At 39.4% G+C, this 18862-nt stretch overlaps 1 protein-coding gene across 2 annotated transcripts in view; it reads right to left on the minus strand.

Moving 5' to 3' along the window:
- The window catches only part of SEC61A2 (SEC61 translocon subunit alpha 2), a 29769-nt gene that overhangs the window by 9101 nt on the left and 1806 nt on the right, over positions 1–18862 (minus strand). For both annotated transcript variants that reach the window (XR_014794346.1, XM_084876150.1), the window contains exons 2-6: positions 17922–17989; positions 16562–16627; positions 8041–8119; positions 6893–7024; positions 6664–6773 (exon numbers count right to left, since the gene is read on the minus strand). Coding sequence is in view for 1 of the 2 variants with exons in the window: in XM_084876150.1 (XP_084732276.1) it covers positions 6664–6773; positions 6893–7024; positions 8041–8119; positions 16562–16627; positions 17922–17989 (455 nt within the window). In the remaining variant the exon portion in view is untranslated. The remainder of the gene's footprint in view (positions 1–6663; positions 6774–6892; positions 7025–8040; positions 8120–16561; positions 16628–17921; positions 17990–18862) is intronic.

Consider the following 18862-nt stretch of genomic DNA (forward strand, 5'->3'; position numbering starts at 1 on the left):
CCTTACAATAAGGGAAATAAGGCTAGTCCCTTAAATAAGACTTATTGAAAAGCACACTATAAAACAAAAATGTTCACCATTGTAGAATTTATGACAAGAAACTGAGTATATCCCAGATATCTCCAAGCAAGTTAAAGGCCAAATGAACTATGGTATAACAAGATGCAATTGCACACTGCCATGAAAGGAAAACTATATGAACTATGTTGATACATTTTTTAAATATTATATATAATATTATATATATTGTGTACTTATTATATATCTATGGAATAAGTAAAAAGGTGAAGCACAAATTAATACATACACAGATTTATAACAATGTAAAAATGCATTCTATACATATAGTGACAAAGATTGAATGTAAATTTCAAGACAGTTAAGAGTTCACAGGTTCCTAAGTTCGTAAATTTTTTAAAAAATGAAAACATGCTAACTTCAATTTATGTAAAACTGGAAATTCTTAATTTCCCTCTTGGATAAGACATTTCTATAAAAGCGTATACCAATTAAAAATAAGCCCTAGAGCCTGGCCAGTGTGGCTCACGTGGTTGAGCATCATCACAAGCTCCAGGAGGTCACTGGTTCAATCCCAGGTCAGGGTACACGCCTGGGTTGGGGCTCGATTCCCAGTGGAGGGCATGTAGGAGGCAGCCAATGGATGTTTCTCTCCCCCTCCCTAAGATCAAGAAAAACATATTTTAGAAATAATAATAAGCCCTAGACTTAAAAGTGACCTTGACCTGCACCTCAGAAACTTAATCAATGTAGAAAATACACTTCTATTCTCCCCAACCCCCATCTCATGCCTGTCCCCACTATAAAGACACCCTCTTACAGAAGTTAAGGAAATGTCACTTCTGTGAAGCATCTCTGAAGCTTCCCCCATTACTTACACAGTTCCCTGATATCCCCATTAGGAGAGCAAACAACTACAGTACACCATATTAAACAAGTTTCCCTTACACAGGGAATATTTCTTTTTTCCTTAACTGTCATTTCAGTGGTTGTACAGAGCCCAACTTATCTATTGACAGTCTTTTAGTTTAACTTTCAATGGACTGGAAAAAGAGTACAATTCTTAAAACTTCTAAGTGAGCTCATGAATCCTTTACTTTTGACATTTTAACAAGATAAAAGAGAAGTTAGGATTTATTACTGAGATTTTATTTTTACCACAATTATGTAATAAATACTCTCAATCATCCAGAAAACCAATCCTGTGCAAAGAATAGTAATAGCTGTCCACAAACTAACAGCCAATCAAAAGCATTATCATGGGCTTCTGATTAAATGACTGACTGAATGACCTATCCAGAATCACATGGGGCAACTCTGAATCAACTATAATTCAAACTACCAGTTCACACCAATGTTCATCAGTTTATAGAGTGATTTGTGTATATCCGATGAGAATCAAACTCATTTTTCTAACTGTTGAAAGGCATTATAGAAAAACCTAAATGAGAAATGGTTTCTATAATTAAAGAAATAATATAAAAGATAGTAAAAAAGCACGCATGCCCATGAGAGAAATTAGACACTAGGAAGTTAGAGCATCTCACTGACTAAAACAGTGATAAGAATTGAATACTAACTGCATGCTTTTGTAGGATGTACAATCAATATGAACCTCTAATATTATGAATCTCTAAATCAGACATAAAACTAACACTGTATATTTCAATCCTACAGATGTATTTATGTGCACACAACTCAGTTTGATAAAATAATACTTACCTTTACAATGTACCATGGACTGATATTTTCTATTCTTTTTTTATTTTAATCAAAACACACTATTTCGATTTCAAAACTCACTAGCTGAAAGACACTGACCATGTGAATGAAACAAGAATAATTAAGTTGAGAAATACCTTATATAAGAACATGCAAACAGTTTTTAAAACATATGTTTCTAGGTAGAAACACATTGATCCAATCATATCTCTTCAGTGTACCCACAGATTTTCAATGTTAGCAATGCCTTAAAAAGAAGCAAATGGGTTATTACCCACTGATGATTAAATAAACATGACATATTCTCTATACTTAGCACTAGAAGAATTTACCATAACACAAATATCTGTGCACCAGAATTTATGTAAACAAATATATATGCACTGAATTTGTTACATTCCTAGAACATAATTATTCCTGGATTTGTAATACTGAAAAGAAAATTAAAATAGCTTAATTCCATTTAATATCTATTTAAATCACTAACTAACACTTTAAGAAGTCAATACTTTATCTAACTAACCCAGAACTGCTCAGCTGAGGTTTTTTAAAATCTAACCTTAGTAAAACACTAGAAAAATTTTACTGATGCATAATGTTAAGAGCTAGATGCCAATTCTGGGTATCTTCTAAAAATCGGGATTATTTTAAACTATGAGTTGCATAAAGCAATTGCTAAAAAATTAAACATAAATCAACAATTAGTATTATTATCCTCAATAATGCCAAAAGCCTATGAAGAAATTTTAAGCACTGAAATGCACTGAAATCTTAAATTCAGTTTTCAGACAACCATATCTATCCATTCCAACCTTCCTTCCTCCAATTCCCAAAGGCTATAAATTTGCCAATCAAGTGTTTTTTTAATGGAGAAATAATGATAAAGTTATTCTTTAAAGAAATGTACTTTATACCAAAAAGAAACAAACACACAGGGGCTCAGAAAACTACCAAAAACTCTGATGCAAAATTCCTCCCCTTGTGCCTGGACAGTGTGGCTTGGTAGTTGAGCTTCAACCCAGGAACCAAGAGGTCACTGGTTCGATTCCCATTCAGGGGACATGCCCTGGTTGTGGAACCAAGAGGTCACTGGTTCGATTCCCATTCAGATGGACATGCCCAGGTTGCAAGCTCAATCCCCATAGGGGGCATGCAGGAGGCAGCCCATATCTCATGTTTCTCTGTCATTAATGTTTCTTTTCTTTTTTTTTTTCTTAAAATATATATATATATTATTGACTTCAGAGAGAGGGAAAGATAGAAAAATCAATGATGAGAGAGAATCATTGACTGGCTTTGTCCTGCACGCATCTATGGGAATCGAGCCCGCAACCCGGGCATGTGCCCTAGACCGGAATTAAATCCAGGACCCTTCAGTCCACAGGCTGACATTCTATCCACTGAGCCAGAACAGCTAGAGCATGTCATTGATGTTTCTATCGCTAGAACTTAATAAAAACGTATTTTTAAAAATTCCTCCCCTTGTCAAAAGACAAAAAAAAACCACTCCCAATCTGTTGTTATTGTTTTAAGCAACTAAGAACAAACAAAATTTATTAGCTCATAGTTCTGTAGTTCAGAAGTTTGGGCAAGCTCAGCTGGGTTCTTTGCTTTGTCTCCCAACATTGACATGAAAGCATTAGTTAGCCTAGGCTCTTAGATGCTCCAGGGAAAAATCCATCTTAAACTCATTCAGAATGAAGTCAAAATCCAGTATTTTGTGGATTGTAGGTCTGAAGTATAACCATTTTCTCCCAGGCTGTCATCCAAGGACTACTCTATTCCTAGAAGCCACTTGCATTCTCTCTCATGTACCCTCTTCCATCTTCATGGCAGAGGGGCAAGTCAAAGTCAAGTCTTTCGCAAGCTCTAAATCTGCCTTCCACTTTTGCTCCCTCCCTATTGTTACTGCTGCCAATAAATACCTGAACAATCTCTCTCCTTGTTGCGAGTCATGCTAACTAAACAATTATCTTATTATGATCTCCCTAAATAAATAAAAAAAATTAAGAATGGTCAACCATGCCAGTCATATCATGTATCCTACCTAATAAAGGAGTGGTATGCAAATTAACCATCACGCCACTATACCCACAAGCCATGCCCAACAGCCAATCAGAGTGAGTATGCAAATTAACCCCAACCAAGATGGCTGCTGCCACAGAGAGCCAAAGGAAGGCTTGGATTTCCCTGGCAATGGAAGAAGCCAAGCTTCACACACCCTGGCCAGCCCAGACCTCCACTCAAGAACACAAAGTTTCAATTACAGAAGATCAATCCCAAGAAAAATGGCGGCAGCCAGTGAGCTGGAGAGGGCGGGCTAGGGTTGCCCCCAGCAACAGAGGAAGTGAAGCTTTCCACCTGCCCTGGCCTACCTAGGCCTCCACTCCCTGCTACAAAGTTTCAATTATAGAAGGTAAACAAATCCAAACAGAAATGGCTGCTGCCACTGAGCGAGCAGAAGGCTTGGCTTCGCTCCAGGCTACAAAGTTTCAATTGTAGAAGATAAATGTATCACAGATATCAGGGCCTCTGCTTGGGTCATCGGGGAACAAGGCTGGCCTGCAAACCACCATAGGTCCCTCGCCCAGCCCATCCCACACCCCAAGGGAACACCCACCCTGATCCAAGACAAAACAGCTGGCCTCCACCCATGCACCAGGCCTCTATCCTATCTAATAAAAGAGTAATATGCAGATTGACCATCACTGCAACACACAAGATCAAGATAGCTGCCCCCATGTGGTCAAAGATCCTGCCCCATGTGGACACAAGATGGCCTGCAAGTGAGGGCAGTTGAGAGGGACCAGGCCTGAAGGGAAGGCAGCTGGGAGCAATAAAGCCTGCAGGGGAGGCCAGTTAGGGGTGACCAGGCCAGCAGAGGAAGGAAGTTGGGGGCAAACAGGCTGGCAGGAGAGCAGTTAGACATCAATCGGGCTGGCAGAGCAGAAGCAGTTAGGAGTGATCAGGCTGGCAGGCAGAAGCAGTTAGGGGCAATCATGAAGGCAGGCAGGTGAGCAGTTGGGAGCTAGCAGTCCTGGATTATGAGAGGGATCCCAGATTGTAGAGGGTACAGGCTGGGATGAGGGACGTCCCCCACCCCCGTGCACAAATTTTGTGCACCGGGCCTCTAGTATATATATAATACAGAGTTAATATGCAAATGGTCATCACACCCTCATGCCATAACAACTCAGACACTCAACACTGGGGAGAGAGGAATGGGGACCAGACAGACACAAATGAGCTTGTGAGAGAGGAATGAGGACCAGCCAGGCTGTGGCCTGGGAGGGGAACAAGCCTCCAGCACATGCAGCCCAGGAAAGGGACAAGTCATCCACCCCGTGGTCCTGGGCACTAGCAGCTGGGGCTGTGGCCTGGGAGAGGGACAACCGCCCACCCTGAGGTCCCAGGCACCAGCACCTGCACCTGTAGCCTGGGAGAGGGACAAGCCACCTGCCTCATAATCCCGGGCACCTGCGGCTGTGGCCCAAAGCTGCCTGCCCACGGTCCCTGCAGCTGTGGGCAGCCCAGGCGAAGCCAGCCTCGGTCCTAGGTGCCTGTGGCTGGCCAGAGGGAGGGAAGCCTGGGTCCCAGGTGCCTGTAATCAGCCGGAGGAGGGAATCCTGGGTCCTGGGTGTGGGGTGAGGCAGAGGAGGATAGGAGCTATCAGTCCAGCAGGGTAGCAGTTAGGGGAGATCAGGCAGGCAGGCAGAAGTGGTTAGGGGCGATCAGGCAGACAGAGGGGTTAGGGGTTATCAGACAGACAGGCAGGCGAGTGGTTAGGAGCCAGCAATCCCAGATTACAAGAGGCAGTCAGACATCCTCCAAGGGGTCCAGGAAAGGGTGCAAGATGGACTGAAGGACCACCCCCCCTCCCGTTGTGCACGAATTTCATGCACTGGGCCTCTAGTTTCTTAATACATGTATTTGTAAACTAGTATTTTGATTTTATTTACACTATTTTTCTAACCTTGATCCTTTTGACCATTAGAAAAACTTTCCTGAGTTAATCCTAATTTCACAGAGTGAGAAAGAAGAGGTATTCCCAAGATAAGCAGAACTCTAGGTGCCCAGTGTTTAATTTAAACAAACTTCTTTTCAAAAGTCAAAAAATAACTATATATTTTAAGTACAATTCATTGAGCAACTTCTCTAAATGACTTTTAAGGATTGTACATTACAGAAATATCTACCAAACTTTACACACTTTAAGATACTTATTAGAGGATTAAATTAATGTTGGCCTTCAAAAATTCTGTTCCAAAGCATCCATTTAAAAAATTCTCAGAATACATGTATGGGTTTTTATATAGTATTTCACTGATTCAAAGATATTAAACTGTCAATTAAACTATGATACAACTTATTACAAAATAATTTGATTCTCTACTTATAAAAAGTTATTTTAGATTTAAATATAGATGTTTATATTCTAGCTTGCTCTTCCTATATCTTTCTGTACACACAATAACTTAATTTCAATAACAAATCACCGTTTTGGAATTCATTTTAAAAAGCAATTAAAGTAAAAAAAAAATTGACGTGATGACATGAACAGCTATGGTCAAGTTGACACACATGTAGGAAAAGACAAACTATCAGAACTGCCACCTGGCTGACAGCAATTGTAAGACACTATCACAACTGTAAGAAAACATCCTGATTTCAGAGACATCACAATGTGAAAAATGTGCATCTTAGAATCAATGAAATAGAGTAATCCATAATTCAATATATTATGCAGTGATAAGGCTATAGGAATTTTATATTTTCACTTCAACATGATACATATCACTTCAATTATCAAAATATTTCATAATTGAAAAGTGAGAAAATGAATATATCAATCACCTAAAAAATTGTTAGAAAAAAGGAATGAAACTGTTTTGTTATCTGCATATAAAAAATAGGATTTCTCACCTGAATAATGATAAGGAGGCAGATTCCAGCACCCATTTCAGCAGGATCCCCATACATGCCTGTCATGACATATACAATGGCTTGCCCAATGGTAATGATCATACCAAACACTGACAAAAAATTGAGGAAAAGGGAGTGCATGTTACAAGCACAGACATAAAAGACCATAGAAAAAAACATCTTTACCACAGAATTTCCAAATTTGAAATTTAATTGTATTAATGCTCACATTTTTGGGCTCCATTAAATAAAGCTCTGTCTTTGGGTGTATCTCCAACTTCAATGATTTTGGCTCCAGCTAACAACTGCATAATCAAACCAGATGTTACAATTGGGGAGATACCCAATTCCATTAAAGTTCCTATAAAAGAAGGGAAAAGTAAATACTATATACCAATGTGTTTCTTTAACAAAGGTGTTTCTTCCTCTTTCCCTCTATCCACCTCTCTCTCTCTGCCCTCCCTCCCATCTCTTTCTCCCTCTCCTCCCTTCTTTCTACTCTCTCTAGAAATCAATGGAAAAAATATCCTCAGGTGAGGATCTAAAAAAAAAAAAAAAAAAATTACATATCAAGCCCCAAAATTACACACCAAGCTTAAAAAATAAAATAAAAAAAGATATTTAAAAAGATTTGTAACGTTGCTTGGCTGCATCAACCTATAAACCAGGAGGTCACGATTTGATTCCTGGTCAGGGCACATGCCCCAGTTGTGGGTTCAATCCCCAATAGGAGGCCATGCAGGAGGCAACTGATCAATGATTCTTTCTCATCATTGTTTCTCTCTCTAAAATCAATAAAAATATTAAAGAAAAGATTCATGACTCTTATGCAATATCTTTATATGCAAAAAAAATTACATATAACGTTACCTAAAACTACACTGTAGAATATTTAGTGGTATGAAAAATGTTCTTGACATAGTGCATTGGGGTAAAAAAGAAAACAAATATATAGGAAAAAATGTAAAATAAACAAAACAGAAAATGCTCTAGAGTAATCACTTCATTCTCTGTGTAACTCAATACTTCTAACATAGTTCTATAATTAGAATAAACACATGGTTCTATAATTATTTGCATACTACAGCCCCAGTGCACAAATTCGTGCATGGGTGGGGTCCCTCAGCCTGACTGGCGATCAGGGCTAATTGAACAGGCGAGGTGGGGAGAGGAAAGTTAGCCAGCCACGGAAAGTTGGCTATGGGAGTGCACTGACTACCAGCCTTTCATTATGTGATTAGGCTTTCATATAGAGGCCCAGTGCACAAAATTCATGCACACGGGAGGGGGGGGTGGGGGTGGGGTGGAATTCCTCAGCCCGGCCTGCGCCCTCTTGCAATCTGGGAGCCCTTGGGGCAAAAGAAAAGAAGTACATACCTCTGTTGGATGCAAGAATAACTCTCATCCAGTAGAAAGGATCTGCAGAATCTGATGACATGATTCCAAATAGTGGTATCTATAATATAACAGAAAACATTTTGTAAAATTATATTATATAAATTAAGTTTGACTTTATTTTGTAACTCATCATTTAATGTTTGCAACACATTTTTAAAATTTATTTTTATTGATTTCAGAGAGAGAGAGAGAGAGACAGAGAGAGTAAGATTAGAGATAGAAACATCAAAGATAAAAGAGAATCACTAATTGGCTGCCTCCTGCACAGCCCTTACTGAGGATCAAGGCCCACAACCTGGGCATGTACCCTAACTGGGGAATCAAACCATGACCTCCTGGCTCATAGCTCAATGCTCAACCACCAAGCCATACCAGCTGGGCTGCAATACTTTTTAAAAACTTGTGATTTATGCCCTGGCTGCTTTGGCTCAGTGGATAGAGCGTCCGCATATGGACTGACTGGTCCCTGATTCAATTCCGGTCAAGGGTACGTGCCCAGGGTTTCGGGCTCAATCCCCAGTGGGGGGCTTGCAGGAGGCAGCCCATCGGTGATTCTCTCTTATCACTGATGTTTCTCTCTCTCCCTGTCCCTCTCTCCGAAATCAATAAAAAAAATTTAAAAAGTTAAAAAAATAAAAACTCGTGATTTATGATTTCTCATGTTCTTTAACAAAACAAACATACCTTAAAGATAGTTTTTTAATGAAAATAAAAACAACAGAAATCATTACTTATAGCATTTCATTAGTAAATTCTCCTATCAGTATGAAGATCTGTTGTACAACAATGCAAATAAAATATACTTAACACTACTGAACTCTATGCTTACAAATGGTTAAGATAGTTAATTTTGTGTTTAATATAATTTTAAAATATACTATCAGTGCCCGCCCAGTGTGGCTCAGTAGTTGAACCAGGAGGTCAATTCCAGGTCAGGGCATATGCCTGAGTTGCGGACTCAATCTCCAGCGTAGGGTATAAGGATGCAGCTGATCAGTGATTCTCTCTTATCATTGATGTTTCAATCTCTCTCTCCCTCTCCCTTTCTCTGTAAAATCAATAAAAAAAAATATATTAAAAAAAATACTATCAGTAAATTATAGGATATTCTTACCTCGTAACATAATAACTTTGCAAAGCTATGGGTATTAATATCAACCAAAGCTACACTCCAAGGCCACACTACATCTTCATTAAGACTGAAGATGATGTACACAGCAGAAAAGTTATGCAACCACTAAAGATTGTACTTATAAAGTTTGTAACAGAATGAGAAAGTGCTTATGTTGCAATCCTAAGTATAAAACAGTGGTTCTCAATCTGGGGCAGCTTTGCTCCCTGCCCATCGCCCAGGGAATTTCTGGCAATAACTGAAGACTTTTTTGGCTGTCACAACTTTAGGGAAGATGCTACTGGCATCTAGTAGCTAGAGGTCAGGGATGCTGCCAAGGCACAGTACAGACCTCCAACAACAAATGCTTACCCAACCTAAAATTTACTCCTATTGTTGAGAAACCCTGCCGTATAAAAGGAGAAGCACAAAATTGTATAGGGAAAAGTTCAAAACATGAAAAATACACATAGAAGGTAACAAGGTGTAAATATTTTTTTATATCCTAAGCAACAATTATTTGTAGGTGCGGAAATTATGGTGGACCTTTTCTTCTTTATTCTGAAAATTTTCTAAAGTAAGCACATAATGCTTCCCATCATATGACCCATGTTTAGGACACAGCACTGGGCCATACCCCCTCCCCCACTAAGTGGGGATCAGATACAAAGAAAAATACATTTCCACCTTTCAAAAACCTTTTCTCTATATGAAGCTGATTTTTTAAAAATTTACAAGCCATCTGCAGATCACTTTATAGCTCATGCTGGGTGGCCCTGGTCACAACACAGGTGGCAAATGACTTTGGCCTTCACCTCCCTGGAGATTCCAGAGCCAACGCACTCTGTTGACAGCTTCATACCACACTGAAGCACTACCAAACCTCCTCCACAACAACACACTCAAGGGGCGAACTCAACGGGCACTAGATCCCCTCTGAAGTAAGTCCTGCTCTCTGGGGCAGGCCCTTGCACAGCTGATCCTCCACAGGTAAATCCCTCCCGTTGACATGCCAACAACAATCAAGGCTCAACTATAAGAGGGTGTACAAAGCTCACGTGGGGAGGAGGGGTTGGCGCACTTGGACAACTTGGGTGACTGGGAAGGCTATGCCACTTGATCCTACAGGATACCTAGTATATTAGGCCACTTTACCAAGCCACCTAGTACATAGAAATAAACACAGGAGGCTGCCAAAATGAGGAGACAAAAAACAAAAAATAAAACATATGCCCACATGGAAGAACAGAACAAACTCCAGAAAAAGAATTAAAATTAAGGCAAACAATCTACAAGATGCAGAGTTCAAAACACTGTTTATAAGGATGCTCAATTAACTTAGGGAAACAGTAGATGAACTTAGAGAGACCTTCAACAGCATAAAAAAAGGACATAGAAAACATATAAAAGAACCAGCTAGAAATGAAGGAAACACTAAATGAAATGAAGAATAATATACAAGGAATCAACAGGAAAGTAGATGAAGCTAAGAATCAAAACAGCGATTTGGAATATAATGACATAAAACACCCAATTAGAACAGCAAAAGAAAAAAAAAGAATCCAAAATATGAAGATAACATAAGGAACTCTGGGCAACTTCAAGTGTACCAATATTCACATTACAGGGGTACCAGGAGACAGAACAAGAAATTGAAAACCTATTTGAAAAAATAGTGACAAAAAAATCCTCTAATCTGGTAAATGAAAGATATACAAGTCCAGGAAGAGCAGAGTCCCAAACAAAATGAACTCAAAGAGGCCCACACCAAGACATATCATAATGTGTCAAAAGGTTAATGACAAAGAGAGAATCTTAAAAGCAGCAAGAAAAAAGCAATTAGTTACCTATAAGAGCTCCTATAAGACTATCAACAGATTTCTCAAAAGAAACTCTGCAGGCCAAAAGGAATTGGCAAATACCCTGTTTCCCTGAAAATAGGACAGTATCTTATATTAATTTTTTCTCCCAAAGTTGCACTAGGTCTTATTTTCGGAGGATGTCTTATTTTCAGGGAAACACGGTAATATTCAAAGTGATGAAAAGCAAGGATATACAACCAAGATTACTCTACCCAGTAAAGTTATCATTTAGAATCAAAAGACATATAAAGAGCTTCCCAGTCAAGGAAAAGATAAAGGAGTTCATCACCACTATATTATATGAAATGTTGAAGGATCTTCTTTAAGAAGAAAAAAAAAGAGGTAAAAAATATGAATAAATTGACAATAAATACATGTCTATCAACAACTGGATCTAAAATAAACAAACAGAACAGAAACAAACTCATAGATACAGAGAACATTTTGATGGTTGCCCAGTGGGAAGAAGGTTAGGAGGATGGGTGAAAAAGGTGAAGGGATTAAGAAATACAGGTTGGTAGTAAAAAAATGATCATGGGGCTGCAATAGAGAATAATATTCTAATGATTATGTATGGTGTCAGATGGGTACTAGATTTATGGGGATTATAACTTAGTAAATTATATAATGTCTAATCACTGGGTTATTCACCTGAAACTAATATAATATTGTATGTCAACTGTAATTGAAAAATAAAAAATTTTACTTTAAAAATTGCAAAAAATGCTGCCAGCAATTTTAAATAACCCATGTGATCCAAACCTCTTGGAACATCTGACTTTATCAGCTTGGGAGGAAAACTGTCACTCTTCAGCTAACCTGAGGAATAGAAAGGAAGGAAATTATTGTATTGGGTCGGCAACTAAGTAATTGCGGGTTTCACACATATATGGCTTCAGTTGAATTTTTAGGTTTGCAGACGTAGTACAAATGTAAAACACATTTTGTATTTGATAGTTGGCTATTCAGCTGTTAATCAGTAAAAAAAGTTTTTTGATCTGTTTTGTAGTTTTTGTTTGGCGTTCGTTGAAAAATGGAAAATCAAAAGGAACATTTTCGTCATATTTTGCTTTTTTATTTCCGCAAGGGAAAAACGCATCACAAGCTCATAAAAAGTTATGTGCTGTTTATGGCGACGAAGCCTTAAAAGAACGGCAGTGTCAAAATTGGTTTGCCAAATTTCGTTCTGGTGATTTTTCACTCAAAGATGAAAGACGCTCTGGTCGTCCAGTTGAAGTTGATGACGCCCTAATCAAAGCAATAATCAATTCGGACTGTCACAGTACAACACGTGAGATTGCAGAGAAGCTTCATGTATCACATACATGCATTGAAAATCACTTAAAACAACTTGGCTATGTTTTAAAACTCGATACATGGGTTCCTCACGAACTGAAAGAATCACAGTTAACGCAACGCATTAGCAGCTGCGATTTGCTAAAGAAACGTAATGAAAATGATCCATTTTTAAAACGACTGATAACTGGCGATGAAAAATGGGTTGTTTACAACAATATCAAGCGGAAAAGATCGTGGAGCAGGCCAGGTGAACCAATTCAAACAACATCAAAAGCTGATATTCATCAAAAGAAGGTTTTGTTATCAGTTTGGTGGGATTACAAAGGAATTGTCTACTTTGAACTCTTACCACCCAACCGAACGATCAATTCTCATGTCTACATTGAACAACTAACAAAATTAAACAATGCAGTTGAAGAAAAGTGGCCCGAATTGACAAATCGAAAAGGTGTTGTATTCCATCATGACAATGCAAGGCCACACACATCTTTGGTCACTCGGCAAAAATTAATGGAGCTTGGTTGGGATGTTTTGCCACATCCACCATATAGTCCTGACCTTGCACCATCTGATTACTTTTTGTTTCGATCTTTACAAAACTCCTTGAATGGTAAAAATTTCAATAATGATGATGATGTCAAATCGTACCTGATTCAGTTTTTTGCTAATAAAAAACAGAAGTTTTTTGAACGTGGGATTATGATGCTGCCTGAAAGATGGCAAAAGGTCATTGATCAAAATGGGCAATACATTAAAGAATAAAGTTATTTAGTTCCATGAAAAAATTGTCTTTGATTTTCTTTAAAAAATCCGCAATTACTTAGCTGCCGACCCAATATATAAACAAACTAACAGCCCTGCTGTGTGACTCAATGGTTGAGTGTCAACCCATGAGCCAAAGGTCACAGTTCCATTCCCAACCAGGGCATGTGCCCGGGTTGCAGTCTTAATCCCCAGTAGGGGATGTGCAGGAGGCAGCTGAACAATGATTCCCTCTCATCACTGATGTGTCTATCTCTCTCCCCCTCTCCCTTCCTCTCTAAAATCAATAAAAATGTATTTTCTTTAAAAACACAAAAGAACAGCAAACAAACAGTACTGAACAGTCCATATCACAATATTCCCTAACTGGAAAATATGTCAGTCAAATTAGTTTCCTTAATTGCATCTGATGAGACAGGCACTATACCTTCATGGTTAGATGCTATATAGGATCTAACCTTCCTGCCTTTCCTGTAGTCAACAAGATTATTAAACTCAGTAATTATACAAATTACTCAGTATTGTACATGTACAGAATCTTGTATATTAGTTGGATGGCAACAGGAGCTATTTCCTATGACTCTGTCACAGTTGGAGAGTTCCAGATTTTTCACTATTACATATAATATTGGTTTCAATTTGATAAAATACAATATAATACTTCAGAGAAACAAGAATTTAACGATTTATTGAAAAGCCTGAACCAACCAGATGGACAAATAGAAAGTAGGAATTTCCAAAGGAGGTGGGAACTGAAATCCAAAAGAGGTATTTCTGGGTTAAAATGGCAAGCTGCAATTAAACTAGAGAACTTTCCTCCCTGACACAAGAAAACACATCTTACCTAATAGACAAACATGTAAATTGGCCATACCTCCCCTACACCACCAGCCAATCAGGAGTGATATGCAAATTAACCCAACAAAGATGGGAGTTAATCTGCATACACAGGCGCCTAGTGACAGGGGCAGGACGTCTGCCCTACCCCCGGTCTCTCAGAGCCTCTGGGCAGCATGGGCCGGAGGGGCTGGAGCGGTAAGAGGCTGCGCCCAGAGTGGAAAGAGGCAGCTCCGGGGCCTGGGCGGAAAGGGTTAGAGTTAGGGTTGGAAAGGTAATGCCAGCAGACAGGGAAAGGAAAGCCCATTCTAGCAGGAATCTTCGTGCATCGGGCTTCTAGTATTTAATAACACGTACAACAGTAAAAGACGAATCCTGTAAATAAAAGCCTTGGTGGTCATCAAGCCTCACATCCTTATGCCCTTATGCCGTCACAATCCATAACCAGAAGGCAGCTAATGACGAGGCAGAATAGGCCCTTGGGAGGGGGGTGACCAGGCCAAAAACGGCCCTCAGCTCCTTACCCAGGCTGACCACACCCCCATGGAGTAAGAGTCCCTGCTTGGGGCCCTGGTCAGCTTGAAAACAGCCCTCAGCCCCTCACCCAGGCTGGCCACGACCCCCTATAGGACCCTCACCCCATGGGTGGGGGCGGGGCCAGCCTGCAAACCACCACAGGCCTCTCACTCAGGCTGACTCACCCAAGGGAACTCCCACCCTGATCCAGGACACCCCTGAGGGCAAACCAGCTGGCCCCCACTCATGCACCAGGCCTCTATCTAAAATAAAAGGGTAATATGTCCAGACATTCTTTTGGACAAAGCCATGGTGGTAAGGCTGAGGTAGAGGCAGTTAGAGGCCAAGAGAAGAGGGCCATTGGGGGTGATCAGGCCAGCGGAGGTGAGAGGGGCCAGTTGGGGGCGAGCAGGCCGTCAGTGGGGGTCAGTGGAGGTCAGTTGGGGGTAATCAGGACAGTGGGGGGGTAAAGGGGGAGTTTGGAGTGAGCAGACCAGTGGGGAGAAAGTTGAGAGCAAGCAGGCCAGCATGGGGGGGTTGGCAATTGGGGGAGAGCAGGCCGTCAGTGGGGGTAGTTGAGGGTGAGTACACTGGCACGCGGGGCAGTTGGGGGTGATCAGGCTGGCAGGGAGAGCATTTGGGGGTGAGCAGGCTGGCATCAGGGGGCAGTTGGGGGCAAGCAGGACGTAGGCAGAGTGGTTAGGGGCAATCAGGCAGGCAGGCGAGCGGTTAGGAGCCAGCAATCCCAGATTTTGAGAGGCATGTCTGACTGCTGGTTTAGGCCTAATCCCTGTACACCGGCAGTAGGACATCCTTCGAGGGGTCCCAGATTGTAGAGGGTGTATGTCGGGCTGAGGGAGAAACACACACACACACACACACACACACACACACACACACACACACACTGAGTGGCCAGATTATAATGCGTTAGAGATCATAATAATCTGGCCACTCAGTATATATGGTTTCTCCTCTATTTATTTTCTGCTTCTTAATACACTTTTTAAAAATGTCTTCTGGCCGAAACCGGTTTGGCTCAGTGGATAGAGCGTCGGCCTGTGGACTGAAAGGTCCCAGGTTCGACTCCGGTCAAGGGCATGTACCTTGGTTGCGGGCACATCCCCAGAAGGGGTGTGCAAGAGGCAGCTGATCGATGATTCTCTCTCATCGATGTTTCTAACTCTCTATCCCTCTCTCTTGTTCTCTGTAAAAAAAAAAATCAATAAAATATATTTAAAAAAAAAAAAAAAAAAAATGTCTTCTGCCCTAGCTGGTGTGATGCTTCAGTAGTTGGAGCATCCGCCCGAGCACCAAAGGGTCTCAGGTATGATTCCAGATCAAGACACATACCAGGTTGCAGATTCAATTCCCTGCCATCAGGGGTGGGAAGGGGGGCAAGTGCAAGAGGCAACCAATCTGTTTTCTCTCTTACAAAGAGATCTCTCTCTCCCTCTCTCTCTCTCTCTCTCTCTCTCTCTCTCTCTCTTAAATTAACCAATGGAAAAAAATTATCCCTAGGTGAGGATTAACAAAACTTCTCTATATCTTGATAGCTTTTCAAAATCCTCAAAAAGTTTTCACCTAAATTATCTATTTTAATCCTCACAACAACCCTATGATAGATCATACATTTCATGAACTTAATTTCTGAAGAAAAAATTTTTAAGCATCATTGAATTTTATTAATTTATAAACACAGTATATCCCTGGGATTCTAAAGTTTGGCATTTTGGGATTTCTAAAGTAATACATGCTATCTACAATGTGAAAAAAGGCAAACAAAATGGAAAGAATATATATGTCTAACGTATAAGTCAAAGACTTAACACTTTCATATTTAAAACCTATCATAAATCAGTAAGAAAAAAATCTCAAGGGGAAAATGGGTAACTGAAAACTAAGAGGAAAAAAAAGAGAAAATGTTCAAACCCACTAGTAAACCAAAAGAAATACAGAGTGAGACAAAATAACCCTTTTCACTATCAACTCATTAAAAAAGTACTCAAAATCATTCAGTATGTTTTTTATCTAAAATAAGTTCTTCAGATTCTAACCAACCAAAACCTTAGAACAAGAGTATAGACATTTATTTAATAGTATGGTTACATACCTGACAACAAACTAAGAAAATGAAGAGAGTTATAGCAGTCCATAGTACCTTCTCTCTAAACTGGATCTTACAACAAAAGATAAAGAACAGTCAATAAGAAACAAGAAAAAGCAAATATATAGTAAAAATCCCTATTAAAGCATAGCCAACATTCCCCATCATGACATGCTATTCTTAACTCTTAAAATACTCTCACCCTAGTTAGCAGTGGCTAAAGCAAACAGCTAAACTTCTCAAACTTTTTTTAAACATTAACTTTCTTTTTTCAAGAAATAATAATTTAAATACAGGTAGTCCTCATCACATTATACGATGTTAAATAAAACTGAAAATGATGCAAAGCAAGACACAATCCAATATGTATGCATTTCAGTTCATCCAGTATTGTGCAAAGCTAGGACCCCATGTAATATTATATGAACATCTATTTTTATAACCTCAAAGCAATGAAAAAAGGAATATACTTCTAAATGAAAAAAGTAAGTATAACAAAAGTTTTACTTATCTCTTTTTATGTCCCTATGCCTGTTAGTTTCATGTAAAATCGAAATTATAGTAGAAGAATGCCTGGGAACTGGCCGGTTTGGGATTAACAATATTTCTGAATTTAAATGCCCTATCTCCAAAAGCAGGCAATGATGAAAGAACAATTTGATGAAGTCACAATATCTTCTGTATGCATTCCTGTGATTTTTCTTTGCATTAAATGAATTTAAAAAATGGAAGGTATAGCCGAAACCGGTTTGGCTCAATGGATAGAGCGTCGGCTTGGGGACTGAAACGTCCTGGGTTCGATTCCGGTCAAGGGCATGTACCTTGGTTGCGGACATATCCCCAGTAGGGGGTGTGCAAGAGGCGGCTGATCGCTGACTCTCTCATTGATGTTTCTAACTCTCTATCTCTCTCCCTCCCTCTCTGTACAAAATCAATAAAATATATTTTTTAAAAAATGGAAGGTATATACTTGCAAAGTTGTAATTCATCTATGTAAAACAGCTGTACTTATAAAACGGATAAGGCCATTAATAGAATGGCAGTGGATCATACCACCAGCAAGCACAGCACACACCCCATACTACAGGAATTATAAAGGAAACATTATATCTTACCTAACACACAGGCCAAAAACACACTTGGTTTGGAAATGTTAGAACTTAAAGAACAATTATTTTTGAAATCACAAGATAAACTAAACAGGTCTGTACTAGTTTTATTCACTTCATGCCTGTTGCAAGGAGGAGGAACAGGCAATATTTTTTCAAGTACAACCACACAAGGGTTGGGAAAAATAAATCAATCTTGCTAGTTTAGCAGAGAAAGTCCTTAGGTACCTTCTATATTACTAAAATATTATACTTACTTTTCTTTCAGGTTTCTGGATTTCTGGTAGAACCGCACAGAAAGGTTTGATAACTTCTAAAAATTTGACTGTGGAAAATAAATAAATAAATAAATGTTCCTATTACATAGTTTTAAAAATATATATTATCTTTTAACAAAATCAAATGCAAATGTTCTCTAACTTATAACAGTAATCCCTCCCATTCCCCACTTCTAAAATTAATGAGAAATCAAAATTATAGTATTTCAAATATAAAAAGCAAGAGAAATAATTCTAAAGAAAAAAAATCCAAAAGGTTTAAGGACTCAGTCAGTAAAATCCTGATTTTGCTTCCTCATGATTATTGTATCCAACCCTTTTATATTTAAAGGAATAATTCAATGAGTATCACTACATTAAAAAGAAAAAAAAGCAAATGCAGCTTACTGTGGTACCCATAACACAATGCTTTAAAGAAGAAAATAAGAGACATCAGAGGAGGGAGAAGAAAGTACAACAGGAAATGAGCTGAAACTGCAGATATGACTTATTTAAACTAAAAAATGATGCAAGGAGTGACCATGGAATCATCTTTATAGATAACTTTTACTTCTTTTCATTAAGTAATTATTTATTGTTTGGTTGCTTTCCCACTTAATGATCTGAGTACTTGCTTATGCACAGTAAAAGCCCAGAGAATGACAATTTCACCAGGCAGTATTGTTTCCCCAGACTTATCTATCCTCTATAACAAAAGCCTAATATGCAAATTGTCCCCTTGACCAGGAATTCCACAGGAAGTTCAACCAGGAGTTCCAACAGGGGGCGGGGCAGGCCACCCAACTGTCCGTGGCTCCTCCCCCGCAGCTGGCCCCATCCTAGTGGGTGGCTGCAGCAACAGCAGGCAGCCAGGGGAAGGGAGGCCCTGGATGGCAGTAAGCAGCTGCTAGGGACCCTACCCGTGAACAAATTTCACACAC

The sequence above is a fragment of the Pipistrellus hanaki genome, assembly GCF_964339955.1.
Source record: "Pipistrellus hanaki genome assembly, chromosome: 1".
Taxonomy (NCBI): domain Eukaryota; kingdom Metazoa; phylum Chordata; class Mammalia; order Chiroptera; family Vespertilionidae; genus Pipistrellus; species Pipistrellus hanaki.